The sequence below is a fragment of the Ischnura elegans genome, chromosome 11 (genome assembly GCF_921293095.1).
Source record: "Ischnura elegans chromosome 11, ioIscEleg1.1, whole genome shotgun sequence".
NCBI lineage: Eukaryota > Metazoa > Arthropoda > Insecta > Odonata > Coenagrionidae > Ischnura > Ischnura elegans.
In genome coordinates, this window is record NC_060256.1 from 46,916,713 (window position 1) to 46,941,715 (window position 25,003).

The 25,003-nt window shown below is 40.4% G+C and overlaps 1 protein-coding gene across 1 annotated transcript in view; it reads left to right on the forward strand.

The window, feature by feature from the left end:
- Positions 1 to 25,003, forward strand: part of LOC124168080 (cytochrome P450 4C1-like) — a 105,550-nt gene that overhangs the window by 63,414 nt on the left and 17,133 nt on the right. The window contains exons 4-7 of the mRNA XM_046546190.1: positions 4,976 to 5,270; positions 11,567 to 11,693; positions 13,211 to 13,283; positions 14,101 to 14,219. Coding sequence (XP_046402146.1) covers positions 4,976 to 5,270; positions 11,567 to 11,693; positions 13,211 to 13,283; positions 14,101 to 14,219 — 614 coding nt within the window. The remainder of the gene's footprint in view (positions 1 to 4,975; positions 5,271 to 11,566; positions 11,694 to 13,210; positions 13,284 to 14,100; positions 14,220 to 25,003) is intronic.

Here is a 25,003-nt window from a genome sequence, read left to right on the forward strand (position 1 = left end):
CTCTACTCTTATTTTAAGTGCAGCATTTTTGTTTTACCTGAACGAGATGAAATGGAAATCATATGTAGTACGATTATTACGTGAATTGAAAATATGGTTGTTCTCCATAGACAATATTGAAGTAAATAGTAGATAGACAATAGTAAATATTATCTTTGTACATTATTTTAACATTGCATGTTATTAGTCTGATTTCTGTACAGTGTATGGAATATTTCTACGTATCATGGTAATTAATGTATATTTTCATTTATTTTTATGCTTCAACCTTTCATAATATTCTCAAAGAACGCACATTAAAGAAAAGCGTACTTTGGCTCATTTGTGGCATATTCTTTTGTTTTGGCCGCACCAGCCAGCTGTCAGCTTGTTAATTTAAGAGGTGGCAACCCCAAAACTGGTTCTTACCACAGCGGTGCCTATATTCCACCTTGTAAAAACTCATGCTTGAGTAAGCTGTTATAATTCCATGTACCACAATGTGGAATGAATATATTATATTATTATTATACCACTGAACCACCGAAATTATTATTTATCTAAGCTGATAGCCACACTAGGTCCCAGCCACAACTATTCTGTGCAACACGGCACGGCAACTTGCACGTATTAAGTCGGCGTAGGAATCAGGAGATCTATGAGATCACTGTGGATGATGTAAGGCAATATATCCTCTCGTCAAAAGGCATAACATATAAATATGTAAAAGCAAAATATGGTGCCTTTCACTCGTTTATATTTTCCGAAAATGATTTTTTTCCAATACTCTCAAAAAACCGAACGCGCGCGGATCTAGAGCTGGTTGAGGAAAACGATAACGCTGAAGATTCGATGGCAAGTACCGTTGTGAAATTGGCGCCAGCTTACCTGTCGAACGAGATGCTATCATGAAAGCGAATGGTGAAAGGAAAGAAGTAAAAGGCCACTCAATGTAAAAGTGAAAAAGATAAAAGATGATCCCGAAGATTGAGAGGGAAAGGGAAATATCTTGGGATGCTTGATGCTCGTGGATGCTTGGGTAGACCAAAAATTACGAAATGTGCGTAATAGCCGTAATTTCATTTACAGTGGAACCTTATTTATCAGGACCTCAATTATCCGGCTCTTCGGTTTATCCGAATCAAAGATCTGGGCCAATGTTCCGCGAAAAGTACCGCATAAGTTTACTTTTTTCAATTCAATAAAACGGCAATCGTTGTTGCACTATTTATCATTACCTTGGTATTTAAATATTTAAGTTCAGTGTATACCTGATGATTCTGTTTCATAACAACAAAATTTTAAAAATGGAATAGACGATTTCTTTGTAAACGATAACTAAATACTTTTCTCAATTGCATGTAGTTTATTGCGAAGTGAGTTGTGCTTATGATCAATATCATGATGAATAAATGGTAAGCTTTTCTATTACAGCAGGGTACATATTGCTTTTATTCATGTTCCCATTGCTTCCGGTTTATCTAGATTTTCGTTCGTCAAGATCATATCAATTGATCAGGATAAATGAGGTTCTATTTTACATACATTGAATCTTGATATTTATCGATGAATGAGGAATCAGACGACTAAATTCTTTGAAAAGTCGTTTGATGAGCGAATAAAGAGGACTGGATCATGGCTGGTTCTTAAGCAAAGTAAAATTCGAGGAAGGCCTTCCGCTATTTATTTTGTTTTGGTGACGGGGTTATTTTTAAACATCCTTTCATTGCTATTTAAAAATACCCCTCATTTTTATGTCCAGGACAAACACATAACTACCAAACATTATAATTAGCTTGAGGGGTTGCAAGTTAATACCACGAAATGCATCTTCACTCAGAAAACCATGGTGAAATTTTGAAATCCACGTTAGTTATGGTTGTTGGGTTATTTTAAAATTATGGGAACGAATTTTACGTGCGATTGCTTGATTAAACATTTTAAAAATTACAGAATCACTAAGTTTTTTATGATATTTCATGGAGTATAGGTCAATGTAAACCAAGTTACAGCCAACGTTTCGATTTATTTAAAATCATCCTCAGGGCTATGAAAGAGAAAACATGAACAATATAAAATACAACGATGACAACGATATACAATATTTTTACATAAAAATGTTACGATCGCGTTTTTTATACAGTAATATAATTTAAAGTATACACATATATATATATATATAAGAACAGAATAGAATACACAAAAAATTTTGACATACCTCTTACAACCTGTTTACTATGTACATATTTATTGATGTTGTGTTACTAAGGTATTGCCACACCTAGTTACCATCAATTTAATCATTAAGTTGATATGAGCTCTCATTTCTATCCTTACTCATTGTTTTTCGCAGATTTCTTTCTTATACACTAATAAACCACACCGAATGAGGCGAAACGTGTGCACTAGTACAGCTTCAGTAAGTAATACTTGCGAAACAGAAGAGGACACCGAGTTTAAAGCGATTGCAACAAAAACTTTTTCAGCGTAAAATTGATCATACGCAAACAAGCCATGAAGAATTTGACTTTTCAAAAATAACATAGTAAATTTCCAACCTTATCCATCACCTCTGTTTTTTTTTAGTTCTTTCTTTTTTCCCACTTTTCCGATTTCACTTCTGCTTCTTATATTGGGCACCGTCTAACGAACTCGAAATCTGGAACGAATATTCAAATTCCGCAAATTAGCCTGATTCATTTAATCGCCTGGGTAGTCCTGTTTCTCGACTCTGGGTATTCAAAATCCTAAATAAATACTCCAGTATCGGTATTCGAAAACATTACGTACTCTCTACCTCAGTCTACATAGTTATCCTATCATCTCCATCATTTCTTATCCTGTCAATAACAAAATTTGATGGCTCAGGACAAAATCCTATCTTCGACTACTCCCACTCGGTGAATCCATCTCGTCAGTCGATGTCTACTGGTTCCTTTCACTTTCCACGACACTCCACTCAAGATAATCACCACTCGGTGCTCTAGATTATAACAAAAAATATGCAAGTATTTCGGCCGAATGAATTATCGCCATAGGTCTCCGGGAAATTATCAAAATCACGCACGCAAGTCCGGTGAACGGTCACCTACTCCCAATTTCATTCTTTCGTATGCGAACAGATACATTAGCGCTTAAATCTCGTTTCGGAGGAAACTTTCGCCGTTCGTGCGAATCAATGCTCAGACCGAGGGAAAAAGAGGGATATTCAGGCCAAAATCGGGCGAAGGAAGAGTTAATGGGCATTTTTTCCTCAAAAAGCTTTTCCGCGCTCTAAATTGCATAATGTGTTGAGATATCCATCAAAATCAGTGACGGCAATCACTTTGAACAATGGAGGTGTACCAGTATGCGTCAGTGGTCACAACGATACAACAGAGCGAGTATCTTTATGCAAAGGTGTTTGTTCCCAGAATATTTGCAAGGAGCACACCATGACCACCACCACTTTGCCAATTCATTATTTTTAAGTAATTTAATACATTTTCTGCAACAAAAAAGTAAACATTTTCAACTCATAACGCTATAATAAGCCAAGCTAAATAAATCCGGTTAACAATTATCTAACCTATGCACAAAGGTTAAGAAAAGACTTCGCTGTTTCACAAAATAAAATATATTTGCAACCGGTTTCGATACAGCGTATCATCATCTGGCAATTACAAGTATCAGTACATAGAATTTATACCCTTGAAGGCGTTAGAGGGGCGGTAGAGTGGAGGTGGAGAAAGGGGGGAACTTCGGAGTACCCATTATTGGATGCAATTAGTTTGATTGTGTTTAGCTCCTTCATCCTGTTGTAATTCGACAATGGAATCAATCATAGTCTTTGAAGCATACAATGTATTGCTGATAGTTTGTGAGAGAAGTGGTGTCGTGAATTGCGGTGTATTATTTGGTGGAGGGGGTAAGGGAAGGGAAGGTAGGTTTGGGAAGTACGTCGCTGATAGGTCACTGCACGGGGTAGCCGAGGGTTGGTGTATGATGACGAAATACGGGGAGGGGTGTTATGGAGTGGTGAGTGGCATCCGTAATGGTTTCTCAGAAAAAATGCCAGATGATGATACGCTGTATCGAAACCGGTCGCAAATATATTTTATTTTGTGAAACAGCGAAGTCTTTTCTTAACCTTCGTGCATCATGAAGAAGTTTCACCATGTTACGCCAACCACCATCGCATTTAATTATCTAACTACCTTAGTTTCCGAAAAATGGAGGTCCTCCCACATATCGACCAAGATACTCAACTACGCATATTAAACATACTAGCCAAATCGGTATTTAATGATTAATTAATATGTTATTTTTTCTAATTATTGTGGAAGGTTTTTGCTGTTACATCATGTCGTTATAAATTAGTTAATACTCTTGTTATTAATTGTTCACCAAGCAGCAATTTTTTCCATGATAAAAATATAGAAATGTACAAGGTGCATAATGGCTTGTCTGGGATTTTTTTAACCTGCAGACGAACTCTACGCTTGTAAGCCTGGGATTTTGCCATTTTTTTCATATTGCATTTCTTTACTTTCAACACGCATAAGGACCCTACTCCTGTCTGAAACCGTTGATAGTTATCTAGCAATTTGTAATTAGTTCATTTGAAGTTGGTTGGTGAAGGGTGCATTTTTATGAATTACACTTTGTAGCATCGTAAATTGAAGAATACTGCTATCTTTTCCTTCCATCACACGAAAGAAAAAATGAGAAAAAGACAATTTAATATCTGTGATTTTTTTTATTTTTGTAATTATCTGTATAATTAGTCATGTGAAAGTTACCCTCCTTCATTACTAGTAATATTTACGGAGTATGATATGATAATGAAGTCCTATATGAGAGTGGATACGGCCGAGGTGATTCTCAAATAATTCTTGAATACCTAACTTAACCGATAGAATTCTTTGATAAAATGAATTGTTTTACGCGAATATTCCTCAGGATTTTTTGAATCGATAAGCCGATTAGTAACTCACCACGATGTATGTGTTTGCAGGGGACAAGTGGCACGCGAGACGCAAGTTGCTGACTAACACGATGCACAAATCTGTGCTCGAGGTTTTCCTCAGCATGATGATCCAGGAGTCGGACTTGCTGGTGAAGAGGCTGGAGGCGAAGATCGACTCGACGCCGGTGGAGGAGCGGGGCCCTGGCGGATGGTCCCAGACCTTCGACATGGTGCCAATCTCCAAGTTGAGCGCCCTGGACACAACGTGCAAGACCATCATGGGAATCAACATACACGAGCAGAGCGAAACCGAATACATGGAGTACCTGGAGGCCATCAACAGGTGCGTCTAAACCACTTTGTATAATTTAAGTATACCGGTACTAGCCACGATGATAACTTAACGGAGTCACCCGCAATGTACAAATAGGGTTGTTTCCTTCATCAAAGAAAACGAAAGGCATTGATTGCGATTCGTTACCCACCATTAGTGTATTCATAATATACAAATTATTTGGTTTTAGAAATACCGGTTTAGACGAATGGCAATGGTCAATTTTATTCTCATATGAAAAATTCCAGATTGGCGCCCATGCGATGCCACTCCACGTGACGTCACAGGGACCTAGTTTCTATACGAGTAGATAGGAGTTTTACATCGTCTGAGATTACCAATGCATGCATGAGTCACAGAGCTCAGGGAAACATCTCTTAATAATCACCTATTAAAACTGCCTAAGTTCGGAAAGTTTTCTTCGTTTGATAGGGGAATAATAATCCTCATTTAAGCCAAGCGCTACCAGCTAGCAGGGTACTCGGCTAGCTGGTGGCATCCTGCGTCGTATCAGCGCTCAAGCCTCGCCCCAAGGTCACCTCACTTGCGGCAGCGGGAACCAGAACGTCATCACACGGAGAGTTCCCGGCATTCATACTTAGTCTTCGCGTTTTCGCGCGCTTGCAAATTTTCACTTTTCATTTAATCGCGAAAAATAGATATAGTCATTTAAAAATCTAAAAGCGTGAAATGCGTACTCCAGGAGTAATAATCTTTCGATTTAGGCAATAAAAATAATAGGAAACCACCCTATTGTGCGAAAATTCAACAGAGAAAAAAATCATTCGCCTTTACCGGGATTGGAACCCGTATCCCCCCCGATTTCTGGTCGAGTACTTTAGCCACAGAGGGAAATTACGCCTCGGTCGCTTAACTGGCTAAATCATTCGACCGGAAATCAAGAGGATTCGGGTTCACATCCCGATCTGGGCGAATGAATTTTTTTTCTCTTGAAGAATTTTCACACCATTTTGTGCGTCGACATTGACGCCACTGTCCGGTTACGTTCCTAACTTCAATAGACTGTTTTCTCTCTATTGACATAAAAAAATAGTCGCCCTTTTCCGTTATTATAATCTCCATAATTTTGAAAAACTACAACAACCCTGGATTCCTTTAAATATGTTGAAATTACACTCGATTTACGCCTTAATCGGTTGAAATTATATATTCTTTTTTGGGAAACTTTTCAGCCTGTTCGTTGTTCGCTCAAGATTGGTATCACTGCGCAAATGCTAATGCCAAACACCCAAAACCCCCGATACTTATTCATTAACGAAGCTGGACGATCATTTTTTTTTAAACTTCAGTTAACTTAGAGTGGAGCAACCATAGTTTTTTATTAAACAATATGTGTTTATCGCATATAAACATCCTCGTTCCTTCGTTCAGAGGATAGCTGCACCTTGGCTAATGGTATCCGAAACAGATGAATCGCGGATACTTAACACAACAGAAAAAGTTTCTGGGGGGACCTTGAGTCCCCAAGACTCCCCCCTGGTTACGTACCTGACGCTGGCTATTCTGCGGCCATTTCCTTGAGTGACGATACAAAACTTTTTAATGCAAAAGAAAGTCCTAATTACGTGACGCCAGATCAAGCTCTAATCGTCTAGCTCAAAATGGAAGCGGGTTTTTAGAGACGCAAAGTGAATGTTTGGCCCAAAACCTAACTCTCAATAGAAATGGGAATCAATTATCCTCTCTACCTGACTTTAACATGGCATAAAAGCTTATTAACTTCTTTACTTTGAGGGTGGTCTGTTTTAAAGCGTTGCCTTCGCTCATGGTGGCTCTTTTTCAATAATTTCGGAAATCTGTCAGTTACGTTCCACTCGTGTCATTTAGTTGCTTTTTTATTGTTATCTTAATCATGATTCTTCTTCTATTAGGATAGGTGGGATGATATATAATTTAATTATGTATCGTTGTTGGGAATAAAAAATTAATTTTGAACTATGGGAGACGCAACATTACGTCTCCCGCCGGTAATAGTTAAAATAGGTTATTATTAGCGACTCGGCACTCCCAAGATTGATTGGTCCACTCAACCTTCTCCCTGATAATCAAAATAAGTACGCCTGCAGTATCACGTCTTCAATTCTCAATTTTTTATTCAATTCATGAGTTAAAGCGAATTACTGAATATATCCACTGTATTGAATTTCACCACGGGAATTTTTCGTAAGATCGCCTTTTGACGCATGATGACCAAAAAATATAAGTTCTAACCATAGGTGGATTTAGGGGGGCCACAGTCATGCTAACCCCCAAATTTTATCAAAAACATTCAATTTTCATTAGTTTAATAGCTTTTGTATCTTAAATGTCTACAATTGTTCAATTTTATCTGTTGTTAAGAATAAAAATCCAATTTTAAGCACCAAAATGCGTTTGAAAAATGGGCATTTTAAAGAAGTTTACATGGCCCTCTCCTCTGGAGGATATTACATACTCCTCGCCTCAAAATGTGATGCTGACTCTTCCCCTGGGTCTAGCGAGTAATTTTTCATTACGTCATGAAACGTAACAGGTTGCACACTCCTTCCACATTAAATACGCTTTAAGAACAAATTTACCTAAATAATGTGGTGAGCCAAGAGCAATCATACTATTCATGTGTTGTCAAGACAAATTATGGCTCGGTTGATTTCAATTAATGATAGGCCGGAGACAGCTGACCGCAAAAAAATATTCCCATTCGATAATTGTTGCCGAAAGCGTAATGCTTTCACTTTTATGGACTCTCGCCAAGAGTGTGTCAGTGCATTTGGTACCAGTTAATACTGGCCAAATCTAACTTTTTATACAATTGGCAGAGCACCCGTCGTTGCTCGGGAAGTATTGTACCTAGAGGGATTCTTGGAACTTCTATTTGGAACTTGGAACTTGTCATTCATGGTCAAATGTCAGGATTTTTAGGTAACGAAATAAATCAGGTATGATGATGGTATACACACGAAATAGAAAACAATGGAAAAAACGATTTCCGTGCAACGCATACAGTAGCGTCTTATACCCCGCTCCACAACATTGATCGTTGTTCATCCTTACGTGCGTAGACCAAAAACGTGGTGTGAACGCATACCCCAGCAAAAAGAATTGCACCGAGAGGATTAATAGTGAAGTATGGAGTCCTTTGAGTCACGCTTTTCCTTTGAGTGTGTCAAGAGGTGTGTGGCAGGATACCCAACCCCAGGCGTTGTATGACGTGACGTCACAAACGGTAATGAGAAAATGACGCAAAGGTAGCATTGAGGACAACCAGTACCACTGCAGGCTTTGGAAGTATGAGATGCCCTTATTCTTGAACTTTGATTGTAATCCGTGCAGCCAGATGGAAATACATTTCGGATAAACAAACATACATCCTCTTTTATAAATGTACAATTATAAAATATGAGATATATTGATACTTTTTGGGACGAAATTCTTTTGCCCGCGATTGTATCTTCAGCCAACAATATTCAAAATAAAAGTTAATTCATAGTGATATACGCAACTTCGACCGTCACTTTACGGGAAAAAGTAACTTTTTATGAACTTATCGGCAGTGATTTTATTTTCCCAACTTGGCATGATGTTCCCCAAGGATGAGTAGGAAGCTCGGGCTTGTAAAATTATGAGCATAGTTTTCTAAGCAGAAAATTAGTCGTATTATTCTAGAGAACATAGCTGGACATCACCGAAGGCACAACACAAAGGAGTACATGGCAGCATTCATTTCGTACCATACTCTCTCGCTGGGGTTCATTGAAATACTATGAAGCTAGCTGAAAATGCTGAAAACAAAATTAATGCACTTGTCTACAAAAATTGTATTTTCCCAGCTGATTTCAACAGGCCCGGAGCTAAGGCTGGGTAGGGGGGCACTTGCCCTAGGTAGCAGATTTTAGGGGGCGGCATAATTTGAAAAGAGAATTTTAATTTTTTTTTCGCCATAAGTGCATTGCACTGTAAAAATATAAGCTTTATTAGCAAGTTTTTTTCATAAATAAAGCTTCTTAATAGCAAAAATATGGTGTAACATTTCAACTATTGTACCAATCTCAAAAAATAGCTTACGGAGGTGTTATATTTTAGTGGTGGAGGAAGGGGAGGATGGGAGATCATGGAAGTGGGGCATCATAATGAACTTTGCCCCCCCTGACGAAACTCCTAGTTCCGACCCAGGGTTTATGCGTCACTGCCCCATAGCCCCTTGAGAATTTAGTCATCTTCCCTGTATGTGCTGGTGGTCCGGCACGTTTACTTTGAACAATTCATCGTACTTGCAGCACCTCATGGTCTGAATACTATGAGTATGGAATAGTAATTACAATCCATCTCATAAATGCATTCCTATATTTAACGGTTCCTCTCGGTGAAAAACAGGTGCGTTTGCAACCATCATCTCTCAACTTTTTCGACGAATTTTCGCAGAAAAATGTTCTACGGACACAAAACCACCGTAATTCACCACTAACTGAACTCGTTATTCTCCATTACTGTGCTAAATTATATAAAATGGTAAATATTTCGTTATTTACGCAAATAAAACTTTTCTGATCATTTTTTACAGTGGTTCCTATTTTAATGTTGCCACCATAAAATTGCGGTGAAAGTGAATCCGATTCTCTCTCCAATTCACATTTTTAGAATTTTCACGCATTTAAGTTATTGTATACATAAAGGTAAAAATGAAGCAAAGAGAGCATCAAAATAACCGGGAGTTTTAGGAGAATCTGAAATACTTCAGGAGGTAGTAGGGGAGACAATTTTTGGCATTTTTTGACCATAAACAAGTGTCGAAGCGCATCAAAAAAATGTTTGAATTGCCATAGCTCAGTAACCAAGGAGTGGTGACCATACGTTTATGGACCAAAATGCTTAAAATTGTCTCCCCTACCACCTCCTGAGGCATTGTATATTCCTCCTGACACACCCTGTATGTTAGGCAATTTATCCGTCATTTAGGCATACAAAGCACAATGTAAATGAGTAAAAATGCATTAAAATTCTTCTTTTAGGCTTGTAAGGAGAAATTATATGAAAAAACGATTACATAAGGTGACTTTGCAGAAATCTTTATCGTTAAAAGTTGTGAACATGATAATTAATGGCATTTTTTATGTTATATCAGTAAATTAAGTTAAGGAACATGATACTATTTGAAATACCTGCAAATTAATTTTTCTGAGGTGGACGTCGTCCTTGCCAGTTTTTAATTTAATATCACCTCGTACTTCAGAGCTATTCGGAAGGCAAAGATTTTTTTTCGTAAAAAGAGCAAGTTTACCGACCCATAATTGTTATTGATTTAATTACGAATCCTTGACTCCCCCAATGATCTTTACCTCCAAGATTTTAAATAAACTTTCGAGAATTATTCTTCCGCGCTACCATTAAATTCATATCTAGAGAGGACGAAAATATTTCTTTCGTCAGACAATATGATCTCAACTGTTTACACGGCATACAAAGTTTCGTCAGCGATAGATTCAAATAAAACATTTTTAATAATGTGACAAATTAGCACCAGTAAGTAAAAGATGAATTTATCCGGGTGAGTTTGAGGACTATCGAATTTGAGGACTTAGTATAAGGTCAAATATCTCACTTGCACAAAATTGAACCGAGTATGGTATAATTGAGGAAATGACGAAAGCTAATTCCGTTTTGGACCATTTATAGGAAGATAATTTTGTACTCACATAATATGATGGTTATAATTCCCCTTATTTTTAACCCCGATTAAGTTTGCAAGATAAGTCTTAAAGAATAAAAAAGATTTGATTGCCATAATTTCTGTTTCCTATGAATGATATATATTTTAATGTGCACAAAGAATTTGTACTGCGAAAGTCTGCTGATTTTTAATGACTTTAGTGGACAAGATAGTGTATACTTCTAGGCTTACTATGACACAAGGCAGCATGTATAACATTACTATCTAGAGAGTAAAGTAGAACTACAAAATCCAACATCAACTTGAGTCTAAAGAAAACTCCATTAAAGTTATTCATCGGACGAACTTATATGAATCAGAAAGAAAGAAAAATAGTATACGTGAATACATGATTGTGCCACATGATGAAACCAGGTTGCCTTAGCTACAATGTTTTGTTCCGTAATTTTTTCCACACGCACGCTGAGCAAAAAGAAAGATATAAAATCAATATGGCCACCAAACTACTTGGCTAGGAAAAATTTGTAACGTGCATAATCTGGACACAAGTGAGAGATACACCAATTACATAATTCAACGAAAATAATTTGATGAAATATCCATTCTCAAAAATTTTATTGCCCTTCCTCCATTACAGGCTCACGTCCGTGTTGCACCAACGGTTCCTGACGCCTTGGTTGCGGCCTGACTTCCTTTTCAGCCTGTCAGCGCTCGGCAGAGATCATGACAAGTGCCTAAGAATCACCAGGAGCTTTGCTGACAAGGTAAGGTCCACCAGAAACCATTCCAATTGGAATAACGACTCAATGAAATACCCCCATAGACATCTTGCGGGGATGGAATGTTGTACGTAATATTGGAGTGAAATATGTTGAGTAAGCGGTAAAGGGGGAGAAAGAGAATAGTATTTATATTTATAATTAAAGGGGATATGCCTCACTCGGAATTGAAAAGGTAAGCTCAATTTTGGAAAGGGCTTATTAGAAAAATGTGCCAGGATAATTTACCTTCTTCGGTAGAATTGCCCTTATCAGAAGGTTAGGTTGTCCCTATCCTGTTCATGGTTGTTGTTAGTCAATTTTTATTGATTGTTAATATCCCTGGATGTAAAAGTCTTAACTGTGATGTTTTTCGAGAAGGTGAAGCTGAATATAATAAATAAAAAATCGAGTTAATTTGATGCTCAATCAACTTTATGACTTAAAAACGATTGCATTTGACAATTTACAAACTATATACGACGGACGAGACATCTAGCAGTCGTTGTCGCGTTAATGAATTCTGTTCTATGGGTACCATGTTAGATTCTCATTTTTTTTAATTCTGCGACAGTCGCTGCATGTCTCCGACTCTTGGAGGTAGATCGTAAAATGTGAAATGAGATCGTTGTGCAACGTCAAGAAATCAACCCAATATCAAGTTAATTAATGGCACTTTCGAAATAGCCCTAATTGTTACCTGACCATATCGCTTCTCACACGGTTAAGGCTCCTTGCATTCACACCGATTTTGGACGGCCGGTGAAAAACCGGCCGTCCACGTTCGAATAGTGAACCTTTGGAGGGCATGGGAGCTTGCACACATCCCGACCCCGCACCGGCACCGATAAAAAGTCTGTTAGCAGCCGGTCATTGCCGCTGTGGACGATCGGCGATGGGCCGGTGCCGCAAAGTGGGCTAAAATGGAAAAAAGCTGGCCAAAAATTGCTGCAGTCTTAAGTATCACTAAATTAATGAAAATTTTTGCGATTTGTGTATCGTAAAGATGTTATGAAACTTATTTATAATGATGCAGTTCTCATTATTATTTATGAGGACAATAATTCCGGGTATTAAGCGGCGTACGTGACAAAATGGGAGCTTGCACTATCAATGGGTGTTTACGTATCAACGTATGCATCGCTGTATACGTTTGCAATGGATGACGATATAGTGATTGACGATGATTATCTTATTTCGCTAGACGAAGCAAGATCAGTGTTTTGGGATAAAACTTTGGAGATATTTAAAGACAGAAATAGTACTAGAGATGCATTGTTGCTGCACAATGAAAGATGATTTTTGAGGAAATGGGTCTCGAAAACCAAGCAATTGATCGTTTGACCGGTTCCCGGCTTATGTGCAAGCAGCGCTCCACCGATAAAATATCGGCAAATTTTTTTACAGCTCGTCCAAAATCGGTGTGCGCGCAGGGTGCCTAAGGAGCCGTTACTCGTAATGAAATGAGGTGAAATTAATATTTGACTTTCTTATATTTTTTCATTTACTCTCCTTGAACGCAGGTCATCAAGGAGAGGAAGGAGGAGAGGGCAATGCAGAAGATGACTGCGGACCAAGAAGCAGGAGACGAAAGCGGTAAGAGTCGAAAAATATCATATATTCGAAAAGCTGTTGAAGGCAGTTCGAGAAGACTCTTGGATCCTATAAGACACCTTACTTTTCTACCACACACATTAATTCCTAGAACGCATGAAAAATAATAGAATAACGTTTCGCCTCAGATTACATTAAAAAGTCTTATTTGTGTTAGAATGAATGTTTCCGCGGTGATGGTTTGATATCCATATTTTCTCGGGTTTTCTTCCGATGTGGTTAAACCATTACAAAGACTTTCAAATGTGAAAAATTATCCTTACTAAATCTGTTTACTTAGAAGTTTCATCTTCGGGAAATATTATTTGACTCCAAAAACATTTATGCATAGACAATGTTCCGTCTCCGCGTTTTAAAATTTATTTTCCTTAGAGACAACTCTAATCGTATTTTTTTAAATCACTATTTTATAATGTTATTAACATAAGGCGCTAATGTTCAATAATGATTTCAAAAAATGCTCTGGACGGAATATTCTTCAATTTTCCTTCTTAATATTCTAGCTGAATTATATAAGTATTAGTACAATAACTGTTAAACTATTCATTCTAATTTAATAATTGCTAAGGTTAATGCAAAAGTGGCTTAATCAATGATTAGTTTGAAGACCCTCTGATATTTGTGCTCATTTTTCGATAATGAATCGTCCATTTCAGACATCTTTCGTGGTTATTAACCAGGTCAAATTAGCGTGTGAAATCCTACTACGCAAATTGCTCTTCACTCCAATTTCATGAAACCTTGCCTCATTGAGTATTCCTTACAAACAAATATCTTCCTGATTTGGTCTGCCGTATAGTTCCCAAGGTTGCCGCTCGTCGGAAGGCGCTACTGGACCTTCTCCTAGAGATGAGCGAGAATGGTGAAAATCTGTCCGACCAAGATATTCGAGAGGAAGTGGACACTTTCATGTTCGCCGTAAGTAACTCAGTAGCATTCATCGTCATAGAGCGTGATTCTCCGGCCTCTTTCATCTCAGGCATGGAGCTTAGCTGCATGGGTAATAATCAATGCCCACGCATTGCAAAACCATAAATTTCATTAAATAAGCTACCGTAAACTGAGGTATCTTTGGTCCAATTTTTAATGTTTTTTGGAAACAAACAAACTTATCTTATTTTAAAATTAAATAAACAATTTATATAAAGTGGTAAAATTATTGACAGATCATGTACAGTCATTTTAAGGCTATTTCTTAACCTTTTACTATTTTAACAACCCGGATTCTTTTTTTTTTTATTTGGGTCGAAGTTATCTTGCACTGGGGTAACTTTGGCTCAATCTAAAAAAAACTCACAAATCTAGTTCTAAATCATGAGTTGGGAAAAGATACCCGAGCAAAATATATACTCGTATGTCTTTAAGTGTAACCCTATATTTATTTTATTCGGGTAAATTTTAAAAATACAACATTTCTGCTCGGAAAAATCATATAAAATTGCAATTTATCAATGTTATTACCAAATACAATATCAATATTGAACAGTTAATGCTCAAAACTCCTTCTATTCCTTCGAAATAAAACCCAAACTGATTCAGGAGTGAAGCTAGTTCTGCTGCCTGTCTTTTGATGTAAGAACTAATTCGATAACTTAATGTAAATGGCAAAATACAAAATTGTGAATCTGATTACGTCTCTGGGCCAAAATTACCCCAATTGGACGTATATATTTCACCTGCATAATACTAAAATTAGCTATGGATTGCAAAAAAATTGGGAGAAAGATTTTCGTCGTTATCATTCTATTGGTACAGAATTGGTATTGGTTAGATTAATTATTCCACGCAAATAAAAAAAAACAACCGATCACGAAAGAAGCGCTCGTTGCAGTGATTTAAGATAACATTCTCTTGATTCCCGACGTTCCACAGTAAATGAAATGTAAATATGGATTATGAATTCCAAATGGTATTCGTTGTTTGATTGAGTATAACATTATATTGTGCGAATTGAAGTGATATATGATAGGAAAAGCATAATTTCGGGGTACACATAGTCTGAAACGACATATTTCTTTTTTTATGTAGTTTCATAAATCTTATATGAAGTGTATTTTTTTGGCTAAGTTAAGCGCTAATAAATATTTATTGGCTACTTTCTTTATGACGTTATCAGCCAATTAGCCCAATTCAGTGATAGCAGTTTTCGTCATTTCGATATTGGTCCCATGCGCAAAAGTCATAAATAATCGCGCTCATACAAGAACACTGACAAATTGACCACCACCAGCCAACAATATTGGCCACGGAAGGTGAGGTATTCACAACCACGTATTCACACTAGCCAAGCTTTCAAATGGACCCCAGCAACGTGACAGCGGTCGACCCAACTCACCGACCTTCGCGCCATCCTTTGCCATACCGAGTCGAGGGGCAACCGCCGGCATTCACTTAAATAAATACCCTTAGCTCACGGTCAAACTTTGTTAATTTCGCATTCATTACAGTTATGGAATCAATCATATCTTTGTTATGTACGATTGAGTGCAGCGAAACGACCTTTGATTCGAAAAAGCTGGTATTATTTCCTAATGTAAATGCATGGCCTGGGGTAGAAACTGACGAGATTGATAGCGATTGCCTAAATAAAAATGTTCATTGGAATAGGTCAGGGCCGTATTTTTTAATTCATATAAACAGCAGATGCGTTCTCAGGGCAAAGTACTGGTCACATTATCTAATCTCAGCTGCTGATGGCAAAAAAATTAAAATTTACGCCAATCGCGCCGGAATAAAGGTGCTGTAAGATTTACGACCGCTACTGGTCCGTCAGAGGAAGTACAGGGAACAGAATTGAAAGATTTTGTGAGATAAAGACCATTCTTTTATTGATCCCCAACTTGATGTTGCTCTCTCTACATCTCGCACTTGACTCTCTGCTGCCAAGCTGCTTAGACTCCCAAGTCCACCTTAGGCGTCCCCACGTGATCGGTATTCACCTCTCCGATTCGTTGCCATCGCCGTGGCATGTGAGGCTCGTAGGTCGCTGATGTTGCAGTACCTATTGGTGGGAAAGGAGCGACCGGAAACCAGAGGGATGTGCAGGTAAGGTGCAAGCAGAGGAAAAGAACGGAGAGAGCGTGGGATGCTTAGGTAGGTTCCTTCAATATGAAGAGCCAGCATCCGGTCTCCTACATCGCCTTCCCGCAAAACAAAATTGGACACACAGTGGACAATTTTTTTTTTAAGAAGACATTCAAGATGAAATACCACAATAAACCCAACACTCAATAAAACGTCTGTAAAAATCATACAATCCCGTAAAACATAATCATTCCGACCCTTGATCAACAATACAAAGATTAAATACTAATAAACCCAGCATCAACAAAATTTCATTAAACAATGTTCAATCTCACAAGACACAATTTATTTCTTATTATTACGTGGTCGTAGGTTATATGCACCTTCGGCTCTCTCCTCGTTCACCACACTTTCTGCTGGCACATTTACACTAACGTCCTCGTTCTCTGAGCGTGGTCCGGCTTGGCCAGCCGCTCGCGACCTCAAAGGGTAGGGAGAGCGCGCGGGGAGGGTTGGTGAGATAAGGGAATTGTCGTCTGCGTCGGTGCTCCCGCAGTCTCCGCGGCCTTCCGCGGAATGTGCTTGCGCACGGAATGGGGAAGCAAGGACGTTGGTATCCTCTTCGCGGTCTTCTCTGGGATGTGCGTACTCTTCCAGATTATCACTCTCGCTGGTCAGGGGACTCGCTGGGGGCACTGATGAGGTGGAGGGATAAACAACACTGGGAAGGGGAAAACAGGGGGGGTCTTCCACACTTGGACAGGGCGCACAGCTGGCTCCTTCGTCCTCCGTCGTCTGGGTTTTCCGTGGGCGCCCTCGACGTCGCTCCTGGAATCTGCTAGTTGAAGTGGGAGGGGAAGTACCATGATATGGTTTAAGCCTATTTTTGTGTACAACAACATTTCGAAAGGGAAGCTTCAGCCGCACATTTGTGTCCGAGAGAACCTCAATCACTTCGTATGGCCCCCTCCATGGGCAATGAAACTTCTTAACTCGGCCTGACTTAATTTGGGCATCACTCAAATACACATACTGCCCACACATGTACTTCACATCCCTGCATTTTTTATTGTACTGAATCTCTCGTGTTCTCTGCGCACTCCTACAACTATTGCGGCACTTCGACCTCAGATCCATCAGGATTTTCCGAAGACCCGTAACATAATCGCCGACAATCTTTTTACTCTCTCTGTCCAAACACTCGAAAGGGGTTTTCATTGGAAACCCGAATACAACTTCATGTGGCGAACATGTTGTACTACTATGCGTGCTACTATTATATGCTGTAGTTGCATATTGGAGTAATACATCCCAGCTATTGTTTTTAGAGTTTACGTAATGGCTAATCATAACCGCAATTGTTCGATGAACCCTCTCAATTCTCCCATTGCATTCCGGATGGAAGGGTGTTGTGCGTAACTTCGTAATCTTCAGTAATTTACACATATTTGTAAACAGTTCAGACATAAAATTAGATCCCTGATCGCTCAAAAGCTTACTTGGCACACCAAATTTCAAAACCCACCTATTCACGAAAGCCTCAGCTACAGTCACTGCCGACTGATCCGCCAAGGGGACCATGACCAAATACCGCGAAAAATGATCTAATATGGAGAGAATGTATCTGTTTCCACTCTCCGTCACGGGTAGGGGTCCTACCACATCGACCGCTACGAAATCAAAAGGGGCTTCGGCTTCAGGTAGCTTCTGCAAAGGCGCTCTCGTTCTACCATACGGGCTACGGCGATTGCATGACACACACTCTTTCACCAACCTTTCAACATGCGCTCGCATTTTAGGCCACCAATAGAGAGATTCTATTCTATTGAATGTTGACTGCGCACCTGCGTGGCCAAACAAAGGGTGCTCATGATACTGTCTGAAAACATCTAATCTCATTATCTCCGGAACCACTAGTTTCAATCCATTACGCGTATCTTTGTATAAAAACCCTCCCTTTTCTTCGAAACCTTGTGATGAACGCCACTGTTTACACTGCATATCCCTTGCTTGCATTTTTGCTACGTCATCATCAAATATGGTGTCGACGAGCCTCACTTTACGACTCAAACAATCCGCGTTCAAATGTTTCTTCCCCGGTTTGTGAACAACGGAATAGTTATATTCGCCGAGCTTTAACGTCCATCGCATCAACCTACTAGAGGGGTCCTTCATACTGAAAAGCCATTTCAATGCTGCGTGATCTGTCACAATTTTAAAATTTTTCCCAAATAAATAAGGCCTCCAATGCTGAACACTCCAAATGATCGCCAGCAATTCTTTTTCAGTCGTGGAATAATTGATTTCCGCGGTATTTAGTTGCCGAGATGCATAGGCTATTGGATGCTCCTCTCCCGCGACCTCTTGTGATAAGACGGCCCCAAGCGCAAAATTACTTGCATCCGTGGAGAGAATAAAGGGTTTGTTAAAATCAGGGTATACAAGCACAGGGCTACAAGTCAGTGCATCCTTCAAAACACCCATTGCGTGTTGACAATCCGGTCCCCAGATAAACGCTGTCCCCTTCTTCAAAAGCCTTGTAAGGGGCCTGGCCAGCTCGGCGTATCGATCGACAAAGCGTCGGTAATAGTTGGCTAGACCGAGAAAAGATTGCAACTCTTTCACATTCGTTGGGGTTGGGAAGTTTTTCACCGCATCAATCTTTCCCGGGTCGGGCCGCACACCCTTTTTCGAAATAATATGGCCGAGATAATTTACCTGTTCTAAGGCAAAGTGGCATTTTTCAAATTTTAATGAAAGTTTTGATTCCCTCAATTTTTCGAAAACTCGTCTCAATCTCTCGGAGTGTTCTTTAATTCCGCTACTGAATACAATAACATCATCTAAATATACTAAACACTGTAAGGGTTTTAATCCGCGGAGCACTCCGTCCATCATTCGCTGAAAGGTAGCAGGGGCATTTCGCAAACCAAATGGCATTCTAGTGTATTCGTAGTGCCCACTCTCAACAACGAAACCGGTTTTAGGCTGCGATTCAGGGTGCATGGGTATTTGATGATACCCGCTGGTCATGTCTAAGGTCGTGAAATATTTACACCCCCCCAAATAATCAAGAGTATCGACGATATTTGGAATCGGATAGACATCGGGTGTTGTGATGGAGTTCAATTGCCGAAAATCTACACAAAATCTAAAATTTGGCTTCCCATCTGTGGATTTCTTGGGCACAATAACGACTGGTGATGCCCATGGGCTCTCACTAGGTGTAATTATCCCAGCCTCAAGTTGCTCTTGCACAAATTTCTCTACCAATGGCTTCTGATGGTACGGAGTGCGGTATGGGCGACGATATATGGGCTTCGCCTCATTAGTAGGTATGTGGTGGTACGCGATATCTGTCGCAGGTAGATTTTCCTTATGACTAAAAAGGTCACAAAACTCCTCCAGAACAGGCCTCAACACATTCACCTCATCAGGCGATAGGTGACTTAGCTTGTCAGCAAAATTTAATTTATCGGTGACATTTTCTATCGTCCCTAATTGGCCAACTCTTACCACATCACTTTCGCCCGCCAACCCTGTAACTAGCTCGTCTACCGTAGCCAATAACGTCCCCTTTGGGAAATTTAATTCCTCTGTCCCAAAATTCGCCACTTGAAAGATAACAGAGTTATCTTCGCCTACGCCGCTCAAACTACGAGCCACGGCACACCCCTCAACATCCGGAATTATGGGTTCCACAATAACTTCGCGACCCTGAAAGGAGGTTTCACTTACAATTGTTGTTCTAATTATTTTTTCGCTACGCGGCGGCACAGATATAGGATTTGCTAACCTCAACTCTACATTTTTAATAGTTTTTTCGTGTCTTTTAGAACTACTGTCCTTCTTATTAGGGCTAATCTCGTCCTTCAGGTCCTGTTTCTTCTCTACTAGTTCCCCTGTTAATGGCCAACTATTTTTGCCAACAAAAAGTTTACTCCCACTCACATCAATCGATGCCCCATATTTCTTAAGAAAATCCAAGCCTAAAATCCCGTCAAATTCTGCAACTCGGTCAACCACTTGCATATTTACATCATACTTCACTGCCCCCACAAAAAAGGTCACTTCTTTCTCCCCGTAATTCCACATTTTTCCCCCAGCAATACCCAAAATTCTGACCGCAGGTGCTCTGATTTTGTCTGTTCCACATACAGCGCGCCTGATTAGGGAAATCTGAGCCCCCGTGTCTATAAGCATTTTACATTTTCTTCCTAAAATATTAACTACTGCCACCAAATCGCATGAATCCCCCCTACTGCCCACACGAGGTAGGATTACACTTACCAGGGGCCGGATTCGGCGGCTCTTCCGGCCCCAGCGCCGTTTAAATCTCCCGCCTGTTGGACCCCGCTGCGGCTCCTACAATCACGGGCCAGATGATCTCCCCCTCCGCAGATAAAACAGCGCCTTCCTCGGCTGCACTGCTTGGAAAGGTGACCGGGCTGCCCGCAGTTGAAACAGACGCGCTGGCTAGGGGTATGGAATACTCGGCGGGCGGGTGGTCCATCCCTTGGTCCCTCCGCCGGCCTCCTCTCAGTCTCCTGGATCCGGATGGCGTTAGCGATGGCAGCATCGAAGGTCTCAGGGGCAGTCAGTCGACACTGATGGCCAACCTCCCCAGTTAGCCCACGTAGGAACGTGTCGAGCGCCCGCTGATCCGCCTCGACACGTCGCTCCGCCACTCGTTCTGCTGGGCCCTCAGTGGAGTAGGTTCGCGCATTTATCGCCCGCACTCGGTCAGCGAATGCCTCAATGCCTTCGCCCGGTGACATGCGGAGGTTCGACAACACCTCCCGGAAAAACCGCGCGCTCTTTTTGGAGCGGTACCGCGCCGTAACGAGAGCCTTAAAAACTTCGTACGAGTCTGCCTCGCGGCATTCGTCTTTACTACGAATGAAAATATTAGCGTCTCCGAGCATACGCAGCTTAGCGACTCGCAATCTATCGGCATCGGACCATCCACCGAGATCTGCGATTCCCTCCAACTTTGAAAAGAAGGCGTCGACATCCTCCTCGACTTTTCCCGAAAACTCGCCAACCGCCGTGAAATATGCGAGCTGTGGTCGAGTTTCTGTCGCGGTTGCCGCGCTGTTATTCTTCAGCCTCTTATTTTCCGTTTCGACCACGCGGAGTCGTTCGCACAGTTCGTTCATGGCCTGCTGGAGCTCCACCTCTCGTCCACCTAAACTGATTCGAGAAGACATGGTCTTATCTTCTGATATGTATCCTCCTCTGACTAAAATCCGACACTTCTGACACCAATGTAAGATTTACGACCGCTACTGGTCCGTCAGAGGAAGTACAGGGAACAGAATTGAAAGATTTTGTGAGATAAAGACCATTCTTTTATTGATCCCCAACTTGATGTTGCTCTCTCTACATCTCGCACTTGACTCTCTGCTGCCAAGCTGCTTAGACTCCCAAGTCCACCTTAGGCGTCCCCACGTGATCGGTATTCACCTCTCCGATTCGTTGCCATCGCCGTGGCATGTGAGGCTCGTAGGTCGCTGATGTTGCAGTACCTATTGGTGGGAAAGGAGCGACCGGAAACCAGAGGGATGTGCAGGTAAGGTGCAAGCAGAGGAAAAGAACGGAGAGAGCGTGGGATGCTTAGGTAGGTTCCTTCAATATGAAGAGCCAGCATCCGGTCTCCTACAGTGCTCCAATCTAGAGACTGAAGCGAGATTATATATCGATAACTCCAGATACCTTTATTTCGAATCTTTTGGCATCGAAGCATCCCAATTCATCATATTGATTCATAAAAACTGAAGTAAAAATAAGACATATTTAGAAGCGCTCAATTATCGTAAAGTAAGGAGTAAAACTTTGGGAAATGTTTGTCTCAAATTTAAGTTCCGCAGTATCTATTCCCAAAAGCAGCCTATGTGTGTCGATCTATATCCAGTCGACGTGAAAGTTATGTTTTTCATACATGCTGTCTGAAAGTTGTACTGTTAAACTTAGTAGGATTGTACGAAATTTCAGTTGATTATTAGAGGAATTAAAAAATTTCCTCTTTTTTTAGTATTTTCTCTAATCAAATCGAATCCAGAATTCATTGAATCCAATCATTTCTAGTAGCACTAAAACAGTCCATATTACACAATAGCCTATTGTGTTTCAATGCAGTGAAATTGGGCGAAGGTACAAAATGGCATTCAGGTGACCGTGAGACACTGCTTCAAATCGTCAGTGAGTTTGTGGAGGAAAGCAAATTCCGGTCTTCCTCCGTCGAAACTGGACCGGTTGGAGGAGCATTCGAAGGTCGCGCTCCTTGCACAAGGTAGGTCGTCATTCTGCTGCACGGGGTAAAGGCCAGACACGTACGCATGTAAGAAGAAAAGTGAAGGGGAATGAACGAAAGCCGATTCTAATGGGAAATAGGGGCCTGATTCTGGTTCTTTCTGGCTTTAGCCAACGCGATTTGTCGAAAATATTGGCGAACGGTGTATGCACTCGTATTCTCATTTTCTTTCGTTAACTATTTCGCCAGAAATGCTTCGCTTCGTGTCTCTGGCGACGAAAAAGTTATTATCGTTCTGAATGGCGAGCATATAGCGAACGTAAACGTTCGCCAAGTGCGAATTTCGCTAGCGACGACAATGAAATCGCTCTAGCGGCTTAGCGAAAGAATTGGCGAGAGACAGATTCGTGGTTTTACTACCGCTTTACACCATTATTATGTTGTATTTTTGATCCCAATGAGTTTAATTTTTATTAAGATGCTTGGTACACCAACTGTACGTTGTTTTACTCGTCTTGTCGTTCTACGTAATTAAATATATAGGATTAAAAGTGGGTTTGCATATGAATGAACCGCGAAGCTTTTCTTTGATAAGCGTATTGAGTTATCGTGAGAGTGCTGTTATTCTGAACATATAAACGTGTTGGATTGCTTGAGAAAACTTGTTTTTTCGGTTCTTATGCTCGTGAACGTTTCATCGTAAACAACAAGAAAGAGACTGACCGAAGTTTTGCCATATAAAAACATGTCACAAAGTAATTGAAGTCGTGGTGTAGCTAATTGCATGACTGACTACCAATCTAAATATTATAAGGTCGATTCCTGACATAGTCAATTTTTTTCCTCTCCACCACAAGAAAAAGGTTCGCAAAGGCTCTTCATCTTCAGAGGCAAGTCACTTGAAGTTGTCGAAATATTTTCTATGTGCAGGAAAATCTCTGATCAGTTGTTCAGCTCTTATAAAGACTCTCTGAATTTCACTATTAGGCTTCACATTTACGCCCGGCGGAGCTCTAGGCAGCATAGGATGTGTAGTACGCTGTTATGCCGCCTTTGGTGTTCATCCAAGAATCAATAAATTATGTTAATATGAGAATATTTTACTGCATTCCTTGCCTTTTCTTCCCTTAAATCTTATTCTTGCCTTACATAAGTTCCTTAGCGTACGATAAGCTGCTTATCATTTTCATCCGTAATAAAACCATTAGAAACAGATTAATCTCTTATTTGGTGCCACCTGGGTTAGGTTTAAATTGAAATTATTAACCCAGAAGTTTCACCGGAGCGACTTTTGGACTCTTCGTTTACATCTACGAAAATATGAAAAACTAAGAGAATGGTTTTATGTTCAACTACGGAAAACGATAAATGAATTAGCAATATTGTACAACAATACTTAATGTAGCAATTTGATAGTCTCGCGCAATACACAAAATATGGCATAATATACTTTAGAAATATGATTTGAACTTACCAACGAGCTTCTCGCTCTTCAATTGTTTCGGACTTCGGAGGTAGTGTGTTGATCGCAGAAATTATCTAGTGCCCATTGACTTATGCGTAATTCGTCATTGCTTACGTCACTGTATTTCACCAAGAGAACGAAGTTACCCGAACTGAAGCGATAGGCGGGGCGAAAAGAACGAAAATATTCGCGGAGAAAAATTTGCGCTTCGCTTCGAGTTGCCGTGGCGAAGCGAAGACCCAGGCGAAAGGAGAACGAGAATCACCGCCCTGAAGGCTGAGAGGATATCAGAGCGAATGTTATGGTACGGAGAAGTGGGATGAGATAGTCGCAGAGACACCGAACTCAAATTCCCGAGGACTAAAATGCAATGCGAAAAATGCAGCTGATATCGACGAATATTACAAAAAAAAGGATCCAATTTAGGACGCCTACGCCCTCAGTCATTCGATGTAGATGTTACAGTGGGTTCGGGGGTCCCAGGGCGGGCCCCGCAAAGGATACGCTCTCGAGGACCGGGAACCAAGTCCGAGACTATGGGCCGTATTCATAGTCGACCCTGTAGGGCCAACCGACCCTGGATACGTCATCAGCCCCTACATAAACCGATCTCGCCCTACATACGCCACATCAAGCCCTACATATGGCCGTTTTTGGAACTAAACGGGCCCTACTTGATGTAGGGTAGCTGAACCAGTCCTACACCCTACAAAAACAATATGCTCGGTCATAAATTTTCGGTCGTCTTTTCTTAGTTTCATAGTTAGTTCCATTACACCACCAGAGTGTAAAATTAGCACTGCGCCATCATCTACGTCATCTCAGAGAACTTGACGACGGAATTACCCCCCACCACTTATGTAGGGTCGACTGAGAAACGCATGTAGGGGCCTTTTGTTATGTAGGGACGGATATGTAGGGTCCACTAAGAATAAGGCCCTTATACGCCCGTGCCTCTCG